Source organism: Nicotiana tomentosiformis, chromosome 2 (assembly GCF_000390325.3).
Source record: "Nicotiana tomentosiformis chromosome 2, ASM39032v3, whole genome shotgun sequence".
Lineage (NCBI taxonomy): Eukaryota > Viridiplantae > Streptophyta > Magnoliopsida > Solanales > Solanaceae > Nicotiana > Nicotiana tomentosiformis.
Window position 1 is genome coordinate 3,952,218 of NC_090813.1, and position 13,653 is coordinate 3,965,870.

The 13,653-nt window shown below is 34.0% G+C and overlaps 1 protein-coding gene across 1 annotated transcript; it reads left to right on the top strand.

Moving 5' to 3' along the window:
- The first annotated feature begins 2,325 nt into the window (after nucleotides 1–2,325).
- On the top strand, nucleotides 2,326–8,823 carry LOC138904253 (agamous-like MADS-box protein AGL18). The gene is made up of 6 exons (XM_070192759.1): nucleotides 2,326–2,429; nucleotides 7,540–7,618; nucleotides 7,718–7,773; nucleotides 8,254–8,353; nucleotides 8,487–8,528; nucleotides 8,812–8,823. The coding sequence occupies exons 1-6, from the start codon at nucleotides 2,326–2,328 to the stop codon at nucleotides 8,821–8,823; spliced, it is 393 nt and encodes a 130-aa protein (XP_070048860.1).
- Nucleotides 8,824–13,653: the final 4,830 nt, after the last annotated feature.

Genomic DNA, 13,653 nt, shown 5'->3' on the forward strand with positions numbered 1-13,653 from the left:
AATATTGCAAAAAGAAAACATACTTAGAAAAATTTTGTTGGTGGAGACCTGATGCATTATGTGGAAATTGCAAACAAAAAGGTCATGTTACAAAAGTGTGCAAGTTCAAAGATGCACATGCACAAGCACTAATAGCAGAAGAAGGAATTGAGGATGACCTTCTTTAGACTGCAACAACAGAAGCAAGGAGGAGTGCTGGATTTTGCATCTGTTACTGCTACTATTTTCTAGAATAATTAGTTGTTTAGTTTTAGGAGGAGTCTGCTACAAGATTCAGAATTTTAATTATAGTAAGAGTTTAGTAATTTAGTTGTAGGAGGGGTCTACTACTTTATTTATTTGGCTATTTAAAGCCCTATGATTAATAAAATTTTAGAGACAGTTTTTCAATCATATTTTCAACCTTTTTGCTGCTTGCATATTTTATCTAAAATCCATAACAGTTCTAACCTTGCAAAAACAGATCAAGGAGTAGAGTAAACTAATATAGCAAATTCCGGGAATTCCATCAGTAACTATAGACATGGATATGGACAAATATTCTCAACAGCCATGGAAGCTTAGTGCAGTGCCACTATCGATGTCAAAGAAATTCAAGATACCGGACATACCCAAATACGATGGAACCTCTGATCCACGAGATCATATGATTGCATTTATCACAGGAGTCGAGAGAAACGATTTGACAAAGCAGGAGATTGAATCAGTACTGATAAAAAAATTAGGGGAAACCCTCACCAAAGGGCACTAATATGGTACTCTCTTCTCCATAAAAATTCGATAGATTCATTTGCTGAACTTACAGATGCCTTTATTAAAGCTCATTCAGGAGCACAAAAATGTGGAGAAACGAATGGAAGATATCTTTTAAAATATAGCGGGGAAGTACGAAGTTACTTTGGGTATTCGCGGATTACATCTAACAGGGGAGGATGCTACTACTACCCGTGCCTGATAATTGGGCAGCAATAGTATTCGCAAGGAACTTGAACGAAAGAAGTTCAGAGGCAACAAGGAGGTTAAAGTAAAGCCTTTGTGAGTTCCCAATAACTACATAGAGTGATGTCTACAACCGATATAGTACAAAGCTCCAAATAACAGAGGATACGGTGGTTCAATCGAAAATTAGAAATAGACACGAAAATCCAATAGAGTCAATTCCTTTAAGGTCCGAGACTGAACACAGAAATTTGATAAATAGGTATGAACAGTATATGGGTCCTTATCGATGGGATCACCCACAAAAATCAAAACATATTCGATCTAATCAATGGTCCAAGCAAAGAGATACAAGTTTTTTTTCACAGGCTGGAAAGGAATCAGATGTGTCAAAACACAACGATTATAATTTCTCGTCAAAATTAGCAGATTAAAACTTTAATGTGACATCAAAGCTGATAGCGATACTAAGAGATATATGGGATGCGGCACGCCGGCTTAAGAAACTGAGGTCAGATTCTAGCAAACAGAGACAAGAGTATTGGTGCGAATTTCACAACGACCATATACATAGAACGGTAGATTGTAAATTTTTAAGGAGAGATTGATTATCTCTTGAAGAAGGGTTATCTTACTGAACTGTTCAGTGAAAAGGGAAGACAAGCTTGTACAAAGAACAGGGAAAATGAGGAACCACCTAAACCCTTATCACAAAAAGGATGGCAAATGTCATAACCGGAGGTGAGAAAGTTAATGGAATAATGTTTACAGTGGCAAAGAAACTCGCTAAGGTGTACGCATAACACTAGACAAACGTATTCGGTAGATTCTAACCGAAGAGAGCATAACATTTGACGACGAAGATGCAAACAACTTGCTTATACCACATGCATAATGATGCATTGGTAATTACTTTATATGTTTATAATACTATTGTAAAAAGAGTTTTAATTGATCCAGATAGCTCAGTAAATTTTATATTGTTACGAGTAGTCAAAGAAATACAAGTGGCAGATCGAATCATCCCAAAAGGCTCGCTATTTATGTGGATTTGATGATCCATGCGTGATTACGAAAGGAGAGATCATGCTATTAACTTTCATAGAAGAAGTGATAAAAGACACTACCTTTTAAGTGGTATAGCTGACACGGCTTATAAAATAATTTTGGAAAGGCCATGGATTCATGAAATAGATGTTTTGCCTTCAATATTGCATCCAGTTATCAAATTTCCTTCAAATAGGGAATAAGGCAAATCAGGGGCGATCAACGTGCAACTCGAGAGATAAACTCGATAGTTATTTTTAATGAATTGGCTAAAATTGAAGATGATAAATAGCTATTAAACCATCAAGTTGTGGAGGTGAATGAGTCACATAATCAGTCATGGAGTCTAATGCAAGCACGGACGGGAAGCCGGATGTAATCATGGAATCAGAGGAAAATGATACAATCAAAACAACATTGGAGGAGCTCGAAGGCATTATCCTGTTTGTTAATTGGCCTGAGAGAAAAGTCTATATCTGATCAAATCTCAGCTCGGAGCAAAATGTAAGTTAATCAAATTTTTATGAGCCAACTCTGATTGTTTCTTGGTCGCACTCAAATATGACAGGTATTCTACTGGAAGTGATGACACACAATGTGAATCCTTTGCACACTCCCATCAAGCAAAAGTAAAGAAAACAAGGATCTTTTTAAAATCAAGTGATAGAAGAAGTGGTAAGTAAACTCTTGAAAATCGGATCTATTCGAGAAGTTAAATATCCTGATTAATTAGCTAACGCCGTCTTGGTACCAAAAAAGTGGTAAGTGGAGAGTATGTGTAGATTATACTGATTTAAGTAAAGCATACCCTAAAGATTCTTTTTTTTTAACGCATATTGATCAATTTATTGATTCTACTAAAAGATTGATCCGAAAGTGGAGATTTTTAGATGCTTACTTTGGGTATATTCAAATTAAAATGAATCCGGATGACGAGGAAAAAACTTCTTTTATTACAGACGAGGAAACTTACTGCTACAAGCTCATGCCCTTTGGGCTAAAAATGCTGGAGCTACATATCAACATGACCTTATAATAGTAAGTCCCCTGTTTGTAATAAAAGAAGTTTTTTCCTCGTTTTTCAAGTCCATTTTAATTTGATTATACCCGAAATACGCATCTAAAACTCAAGAGTTCATGTCCAGCAGTAGAATCAATTAGTTGGTCAATATAAGATAAAAGAAAAGAATCTTTAGCGCATGTTATACATACTCTCCACTTACCGTTCTTCTTTAGAACCACAATCGTGTTAGTTAACTAATCAGGGTATTTGACTTCTCGAATAGATCTCATTTTCAAGAGTTTACTTATCTCTTCTTCTTTACTTGATTTCTAAAAGATCGGTGTTTTCTCTTTTTTTGTTTAACGAGAGTGTGCAGATTCACATTAAAAAATCTTTAGGGCATACTTTATTCAAATATGTATAATCTATACATACTCTCCACTTACTGTTCTTCTTTGGAATCACAATTGTGTTGGCTAACTATTGTATTTAACTTCTCGAATAGATCCGATTTTCAAGAGTTTACTTACATCTTCTTCAATTACTTGATTTTGAAAAGACCATTATTTTCTCTTCTTTTGCTTAACGAGAGTGTGCAAAGGATTCATTTGTGAGTCATCACTTACGGTGAAATACCTGTCATAGCTGAGTGCGATCAAGCAAGACAATCAGAGTTAGCTCGTAAAAACTTAATTAACTTACTTTTTTTGTTCTAGACTAAGATTTGACCCGATATAGACTTTTCTTATAGGCCAATTGACAAACAGGATAACAGCTTCTACCTCTTCCGATTTTTTTTCTATCATATCATTTTTCACAAGCTCTGTGATTACTCCGGTTTTTCGTATGTGCTTTCCTTAGCCTCCGTAACTGATTTTATGACTGCTGAGGGATCACTCACCTGCACAACTTGATACTTTAATTGCTATTTATCGTCTTTAATTTTAGCCAATCCATTAGCAATAACTACTGAGTTTATCTCCCGAGCTACACGTTGATTGCCATTGATTTGTCTTATTCCTCACTTTTGAAGGAAACTTGATAACCTGGTGTAATATTGACAATACTGCATCTATTTCGTGAATTCGTGGTCTACCTAAAATTATATTGTATGCCATATCAGTTATCACTACTTGAAATGTAGTATTTTTTACAACTCCTGCAAAGCTTGATATCGTGATTTCCCTATTCATTATCATGATTGAGTTATCGAACCCTGATAAAGATGGAGCCTTTGGGATAATTCGATCTGCTACTTGCATTTCCTCGATTACTCATAGTTGTATGATATTTGCTAAACTTTCTGGATCAATTAAAACCCTTTCCGTATTTATATCATAAAAATGTAAAGTAATTACCAATGCATCATTGTATGGTATAAATAAACCATCAGTGTCTTCGTCATTGAAAGTTACGCTCTCCCCGGTTAGAGTTTGCCATGTGCGTTTCTCGTGTATTACAGAAACTTTAGCAAGTTTCTTTGCCGATGTATATGTTACTCCATTAACTTCCTCACCCCCATTATGATATTTGTTGTCCTTTTTGGTAATGGAGGCTTAGGTGGTTCCTCATTTTTTTTGTTTTTCATGTAAGCTTGCTTACCTTTCTCACTGAACAATTCAGTAAGATAGCCTTTTTTCAAATTATAATCAACCTCTCCCAATAAAACTCTGCAATCTACTTATACCTATGATCGTTGTGGAATTTGCACCAGGATTCCTGACTCTGTTTATTGGGATTCGACCTTATTTTTTTAGGTCACCGTACCTTATCTCCCATGTCTCTTAATACCGGTATTGGTACTGATGTACTCACATTAAAATTATAATATGTTAATTTTGGTTTGGAATTAGAGCCGTTGTACGTATTTTGTCATGTCTGGTTCTTTTCCAGCCCGTGAAGAAAAACTTGCTTCTCTTTGCTCGGACATTTGATTGGACCGATATATGGTTTGTCCTTGTTTTTCGAATTCCTTTATTCGGACTTGGACCTAATAGGAATCCACTCCGTTGAATCTTCGTGCATATTTCCAATTTTCGACTGAAACACCGCATCCTCTTGTATTTCGGAGTTTTGTACTATACATCATTCCACATAGTTAGAGAGAATTTATGAAGACTATACTTTAACCTTCTTGTTACCTCTGAGCTCTTTTCATTCAATTCCTTACAAAAGCTATTGCTGCCCAGTTATTAGGTACGGGCGGTAATAGCATCCTTTCTCGTTGAAAGCGATACACGAATTCTTTAAGTAATTTAGTGCTTCCATGTTGTATCTTAAAGATATCTTCCACACATTTTTCACTTTTTGTGCTCCCAAATGTGCTTTGATAAAGGCATCTGCAAGTTCAGCAAATGAATCAATTTAATTTTCGGGTAGAAGAGAGTACCATGTTAATGCCCATTTGGTGAAGGCTTCTCCGAACTTCTACACCAGCACTGATTCATGGATCAATCTCCTGCTTGTTCAAATCATTCCCTTTGACTTACTATGGTGAATGCAATCACATGATCTCGTGGATCAGAAGTGCCATCATACTTGGGTGTATATGGCATTTTGAATTTCTTTGATATCGGTGGTGGCGTTGCACTAAGTTTTTATGGCTGCTGTAAAAAATAATTTATCCTTCTTCATGCCTTTAATTATTGGCGGAACACCCCAGATTTGCTATATTTGCTCGTTCTGTTCCTTGAGCTGTTTTTGCAAGGTTAGAACTAAATTTTGTAGATCGAAATTAATGGGCATACCAAAACCTCCTGCTCCAAAACTATTTGAAACTTTCCTACTTCTAAATTTTTCAAGTCCTGAATTGGGAATTTTTGCTGCCATATTAACTTGCGGTTGTGGATCTGGATTTTTAGCCGTTACAATACTTGTCAAGGATCTCAATGCTTCACCAATTTGTTGAGCTATGAAATCATGATTAGCCGATCTTACTGGTGAATTTTTTCGAGATTGAATTCGTAGGTGAATATCTTGGAGCTACCTCTCGACTGCTTTCATGTTTACTGGTTTGGTTAATTCCAAATATAATTTAATGTAGAGAATTAAAAGGAATATAAATGGAAAAAATAAATGATTGTTAGACCCCGACAGTGGAATCAAACTATTTAACCCAAAAATTAGATTTGCAGGTCAAACAATTAATATATTAGGGCACTAGTAACTGATTTACCTCACCTTTTCAAATAACAATGATAAAAATATAAGCAGATAAGAGAAATAGTGAAGAAATAATGCAAAAGGAAAGAGAATTTTTATTGAAGAATATAGCTCCTCTTTTGTCGTGCTTGAATCTTGAGTTGCCAGAAATAATATGTAGAGATTACAAGAATGGTAATTTATTTTCCAGATGATATACAATGTCGGGAATAGGGGTTCTTCTAATAATCCTATTCGTAACTAACTAGCACACTATATCTGCCCGTTCCAATCATTTATTGTATTTATTATACATTACACAATTGATTCGTAACTGTGTTAACGTAATAATGACAAATTTCATATATTCCGCGATTAATTGATTCTTCCCTCACTCATAATTATGAATGATTCTTCATATCCGACCCGGTACTATTCTCTTATGATCAGTTGCGGGACTAATGGTTATGATACTAATATGGTTAGCTCCGAGTGTATTTTACACTTCATTCTTCACTTCCTTCATAACTTTGCTGATTCATGTTACCATTCAATTGATCTACATGTCGAGTTTATTTTCTACTAATACAACAAATTAGTTAAAGAGTAAAGATTAAAGCTATAACACGATGAGTTGTACTAATGTATTAGAAGTGTATTAATTTTAATGTCAGTTTGAGAAGAAAAGAGTGTGACTTATGACAAAGATGTGAATCGATCAATCAAATACGTCTTAACTCCATATTAAGTGAGACTGTTTACATGAATTTTTAATCTAATTTTGTCCATTTAATAAGTTTCAAAAATATTAATAAAAATTCTTGCAAATGAAAGGTTTGGTACTTACTATTAGATATTGCATTTTAATTTTGGCTTTATGTTACATTTTGTGGGCTAGTGAAATTGGGCATCGCCATATACATTTAAAAAAGCAGTTTGTTGTTCTAAGTACCCGCTAGTTGTGCGCGTGGTTTAAGGAAGGACTGAACCATATTAACAGACTTACTTTCACGGCTTGAACTCATGAGCTCCTCGTTACGCATCGATAACCTTTACCGTTGCACCAGAGTCATATAGCTCCTCTTCACCAATTCATGAGCTCCTCGTTACGCAGCGATAACCTTTACCGTTGCACCAGAGTCATATAGCTCCCCTTCACCATTTATATATATATATATATATATATATATATATATATATATATATATATATATATATATGACATATACCTCAAGTCTAGTTTTCTTTCACACTATAATCCCTCTCTAATGTATATGTATATGACACTAAGTGTGATAACTAGAATCTCTCTAAATTAAGGAAAATGATACAGTAAAATCTACCCAAATAAGTAATTTGTCATCTGATTTTAATATTATTTCTTTATGTTAAAATGTTTGTGCAAGCAGCATGGAAAACATTGTGGATAGATACAACGACAAGGTTCCAGATTCTTCTGAGCATGCTACAGTCGAAAATGTTGAAGAGGTATTATAGATAAGTTACAATTAATACTAGTATTCAAGTCATAATTGTCAGGATATCATTAGTTAGCTTGATATATATATTCCCTTCCATTAATTGCAGCCTGATGAAATGAATGCTTTGAAAGCTGAAGTTGCAAAACTACGACAGGAAACTGGGTAAGCTCTTTGATGTTTCTTCAATATTATCTAGTGTATTAGGTTTTATAAAGAGTTTAGATTCTATTTAATGACAACACCGTAAAATAAATTTTTATACTATTATATCACTAAAAGATAATTATAAGTAACCATGTATAATAAAAGATAAACGTACGGTGCACTAAGGCTATCCTGCTATGTGAGGAGTTCGAGGAGAGGGAACCACATTGGATCTTATGTACGCAATCTTACCTTACATTTCTGCAAGAGCCAGTTTTTGCGACTTGGACCCCTGTCGTCATAGTCACACGTCGACAACTTTATTATTGCCAAGACGCTCTTATAATAAGTGAGATTAATTAATTAGTAATGTCAAAATAATACTACCATAAGTTAAAACATACTGATAAGAAAAAATTCATACATTGTTAGTTTAACTTAATTACTCCTTCATAAAATTAACTTTATTATCTTATATTTGCATGTTTAATTTTGAAGGAGGATGATGGGGAAGGAACTTGAAGGCATGAACTTCAAAGAGTTGCAGAAGTTAGAGCATCAGCTAACTGAAGGCATTTTATTTGTTAAGAATAAGAAGGTAAATTGATCTGCATCATTAGTCAATAATTATGTTTAATTATTGTTAATTACACAATTTTTTCCAAATAGAGAGAGGGAAAATAAAAGGTCGAATGTTTAATTAAGCTTTTCGTCCGTGTACTATATTTCAGGAACAAGTATTACTGGAGCCACTTGAAAAATCAAGGCTGCAGGTAAAATTTTATTTAGGAAGCCTTTTCTTCTTTTTTCTAAATGAATTCTTATTTCCAAATTTTGGTAACCAAGATTCTTACAGCTTCAATATATATAAGACTGACACTTTCTTTTAATCATCATCAAATTCTACTGATTTACGCAAATGCCTTAGTTTAAAATATTGTGCAAATATAGCCTTTGGAAAATTATCCATTCCGGACAATGTTAGACTAGGATCTAATATTTCCTCGTATAATATAGATTGTGGTCTGACATTTGCAATAACTTACAACTTTTTAGAGCGTGATTTAATGTGTGTTCATAAGATTTTCAGTTTCCTCAAAAAGGACCTTTAAACAATGGACTAAAAGATTTATCAATTGCAAGAAAAATAAAAAGAAAATCATTTACTAAACAGCTAATACAAAAACAGGCAATTGGTAAAAAATTTCACATCAGATTCCCAAAACTACAAAAAAATTGCTAAATTGTGGCGATTAATTTATGGGAGTTACAAGAAACTCCCACTATATATTTGTTTTGTTGCGTTTGCGTCAACCCCTACAAAATAATTCTTTTTGTGGGGGTTGTAAAAGACCTCCACTATATTTTTAATTTATGGCGTTTTGTTCTAACTTTCACAAAATCATTCGTATTGTGGTAGTTTTATTGTGAAAGTTTCTGATACCTCCAGAAATACAAATTTAATTGTCTGCAAAATCTTTGCCATTCGATACAAATTGGAGGCCACTAACTCATGCAATATTTAGTCATTTTTCTGCCATCTTTTGAAAATCTAATCAAATTGCACATTTTAGTTAAATTTCTACAAATTGATGCAATTTATGCCAATTTTTAACCCTTGCCATTTTTTGTCTTTTCCCCAACATTCTACCCCTACAAAAAGTAGACACAAAAACAGAGGTTTTCCATTATCTCCATATATTAATTATTAGTTTTTCTTTTATTGTCTTCAAACATTTTTTTTTATTTTGTATATTCATCTTTAGCTAATGAAGGATTGAAATACCCCGACAAATAATTTAGCCACAAGTAAAAAAATCAATAAAGGCTATATAGAGAAACATTTATCAAACTAGATAGAGAACAGAGATTTTTATTCACTTATAAATTCTTGAATATCTCTACATCGAAGTTGTCACGACCCAATTTCACATATAGGTCGTGATGGCACCAACACTACAGCTAGGCAAGCTAACTAATAAACTAAACATATATCGATTATTTCGAGAATAATTTTTCCAAGAAATTTTATTTTTTTATTAGCAGTATTAAAGAAAATGAAAAGATACAGATAAATTTAAATCCAAGAAAAATAATAAGACACCAAATTTTACCAATGTGTGTGCCAAGACCTGGTGTCACAAGTGTATGAGCATCTATTAGATTATACAAAACTCCAAATACTATCTGAAATAAAATTAGACAGAATGAAAATACAAGGAGAGGCTCTGATAGCTGCAGGACGGCTCAGAAAGGCAGATCACCACTACGCCTCTGGATAACGAGGATTTGCGATGATAGCTGCTCCACTAGTACATGTCTCTGATCCTGCACAAAAAGTGCAGCAAGTGTAGTATGAGTACGTAAATAACGTGTACCCAGTAAGTTCAAACCTAATCTCGAAGTGGTAGAGACGAGATGGTCGACTTTGACACTCACTAAGGGTCAACAATAATAAATAGAATAAAATAAAATTTATTTAATTCATCATGATTCACAAAGTTAACAATAATTTTACTAAATCAACATGAATAATTAAATTCTTCCAATTTCAACAACTTCCAAACCATTTATTAAATCCACAAGCTGCAAATTAAAAACATTGTGAAATCGTGTATTTATTATTATTATTATTATTATTATTAAGCACGATTTCTGTTGAGGTCGTACGACCCGATCCAGAGTGTCGTGTACACTGCCGAGGGAGGTGCGGCACGATCCATAGATGCATCTATCCTGCCGAGCCGTTCGGCGCGCTCCACAAGAAAGGATGACATTTTCTTATGTACCTTCGGAAGGAAAGTATATTTATTATAAGATCAATTCGAGAGGGTGAACAATTTCTTTTAACAATTAATTACTTTAAACAGAAAATTAAACATATGAGATGTTCATCTTTCGATATCTTTCCTAACAATTCATAATATATATATATATATATATATATATATATATATATATATATATATATATATATATATAATCGAATAATTTAATTAAGTAAACAATACACTTTACCCAAGTAATTCATACTTTTAGTCATAAACTACCCGGACTTTAATATTTATAGTAGCTACGCACGGACTCTCTTCACCTCGTGCGTACGTAGCCCCCACAATTAGCAACATTTATTAATTTTAATCACCTATGGGGTAATTTCCCTCTCACAAGATTAGACAAGAGACTTACTTCAATTTGCTCCAATTTAATCCACTAGAAGACCCTTTCCACGATCATCCAACTATGTCTGGCTCGAATATAGGCAAAATAAATTCGATACAATCACTAAAAATTATAGGAATTAATTTCATAAGAAAATACTATATTTTTCAATGAAATCCGAAATTAACTCAAAAAATCGTCTGTGGGGCCCGCATTTTGGAATCCGCACGAACGTTACGAAGTATGAACGCCCATTCAACCACGAGTCTACCCATACCAAAATTACTAAATTCCGATAATAATTCGGCCCTCAAGTCCTCAAATCTATCCAAAAAGGTTTTTAAACTTTTCTAACTTAATTCACCGATTACATGATAAAAATAGTGTTGGATTCGGGTAAATTAACCAGTATTGAGTTAAGAACACTTACCCCGTTATTTTCTCTGAAAATCTCTCAAACATCGCCTAAATCCGCGCTCCAAATCGTTGAAAATGGTAAATGGGACAAAGTCCCATTTTCTGAACTTAACATTCTGCCCAGACCCTCTCAAAGCACAAAAATGTGCTGCCTAACTTTACTCTTCGCGAGCGCGAGGCTCTTCACGCGAACGCGATGCCTCATTCGCGAACGCGAAGCTTTAATGCCCAATTCCCCGCCTGACTTCGCCCTTCTACGCGAACGCGAAAGGCTTCACGCGTTCGCGATGCATACTGCCATCACCCTTCGCGAACGCGATCCATTATTCGCGAACGCGGAGAGAAAATCTTGCCTGCTCCAGTTTTTCCTTCGCGAATGCGAGACCTCTCTAGCGAAAGGCGAAGAAGGAAACCATAACTGGAAAATCTGGTTTCTCAAATTTAGCTTCGGGCGGTCCGAAACACACCCGAGCCCCTCGGGACCCCGTCCAAAGGCACCAACAAGTCTGTAATCATAATACGGATCTATTAGAACTCTCAAAACGAGTAAAATAACAACAAATCCAAGAATCACACCCCAAAACCAAATGGGATCAAACTTTGAACTTCAACTTTTCCAAATTCTCCGAATGCGCCGAATCATACTTAGACTACTTGGAATGACACCAAAATTTGTGTGCAAGTCTTAAATCACTATACGGAATTATTTCCAAACTCGCAATTCCAAACGGACTTCAATTATTCAAAAACGTACTCCAAACCAAAATTAAAGAACGTTAAGCGCCAAAATGCTCCCGTGTTATCCAAAACCCGATCCGAACATACGCCCAAGTCCGAAATCATCATACGAACCTATTGGAACCGTCAAATCCCGATTCCAGGGTCGTTTTCTCAAAATACTGACCGAAGTCAAACTTGGCCTTTTAAGGCTAACTTAAAGAATCAAGTATTCCGATTTCAACCCGAACACTTCCAAATCCCAAAACCAACCATCTCCGCAAGTCATAAATCAATAAAAGTACATACGAGGAGTTTTATTTTAGAGAACGAGGTTCTAAAAGTTAAAATGAACGGTTAGATCATTACATAAGCTACATCTCCACCTTAGAAATTATGTAGCTACACCCCTTTTTACACACATAGCCGTTCATATTCTTTGTTTAAGCACAAGCAAAAAATTCAACAACGGCTATATGGAAGAAATTTATCAAACTAGAGAGAAAACATGGTAGGAGACTTTTTTATTTATTTATAAACTTTTGAATCTCTCTACATCGATGATACATCTCCACCTTAGAAATTATGTAGCTACACCCCTATTTATAATACTACAAACCAAGTTTGACTGGAATTTAGAAAATCTATTCCTACATGATTCCGACCGTGAATTCTAATTAGACAAAATTAAATAAACTAACAAATATCATAGATAATTTAGGAATACTAATTAATCCTAGTTTAATTTTCAACTTCTAAAAACTCAAAGGCATTTTTTCCTCTCCTTATTTGTCACTTCTCAATATTAAGATATTGATTTTATTGTGGATGAATTCTTTTCACAATTATGAAGAATATGACACCAGTAACTAAATAGTAGAATGAAAAAATATATTGTTAAACCTCTTTATAACAATCTCATATGTTCATATTTTTTTGGCCTATTATAACGATTAGTTGTTATACACCTACATTAACATTTAAAATTTAGATCTTATTTGGTTGTTATAAAAAAAATTACCCAAAAATAGTCTTTTCAATTTGTTTATATTTAAAAGATAAAAAATATATTTAGATTTAACATCTAAAAAGATATTCATATTTCATTAATTAAAATTTTAAATAATTAATACGATATTAATACATCCGTAACTAGTTGTTACATTTATTTTATCTAGGGATTTTAGCAATTTTATTATGTTCAAAAATATTATTTTATTGTTGGAAAAATACTTAATTTCTCAAAAACGTATTTGTTGCCTTAATTTTCCTGTTTTTTTGCTCGAAAAGTAAACGCGGTAAGTTCTCCCTCCTTTTCCAAAAAGTTTCCCGAATCTTTTCCTCTTTTAATTCTATTATGCCTCTAGCCCTAGGTTTTCCTTTTTCAACTCCTCGGTTGAACTGCTTCTTCTCTAGTGCATTGCTCCCCTTCATATGCGTTCTCTCTCAATTTTCTATCCATATTAGTTACATTTTGTAAGTATTATTCTTCATCTCAATTTATGGCTCCTGCTCTGATTTTTGAATCACAGATTATGTCTTTTGTGTTACTCCATTGTTTCAATTTAAGTAATTTTTTTTATTAAGGTATTTTCAGGCAAG

What these genes read in the sequence shown, in the direction of transcription:
- LOC138904253 (XM_070192759.1), top strand. Translation starts at nt 2,326, where the DNA reads ATGGAGTCTAATGCAAGCACGGACGGGAAGCCGGATGTAATCATGGAA. An exon ending in GAGCTCGAAGGCATTATCCT is followed by an intron (nt 2,430 to 7,539) that starts GTTTGTTAATTG and finishes TTGTGCAAGCAG; the next exon opens with CATGGAAAACATTGTGGATA. An exon ending in CAGTCGAAAATGTTGAAGAG is followed by an intron (nt 7,619 to 7,717) that starts GTATTATAGATA and finishes CATTAATTGCAG; the next exon opens with CCTGATGAAATGAATGCTTT.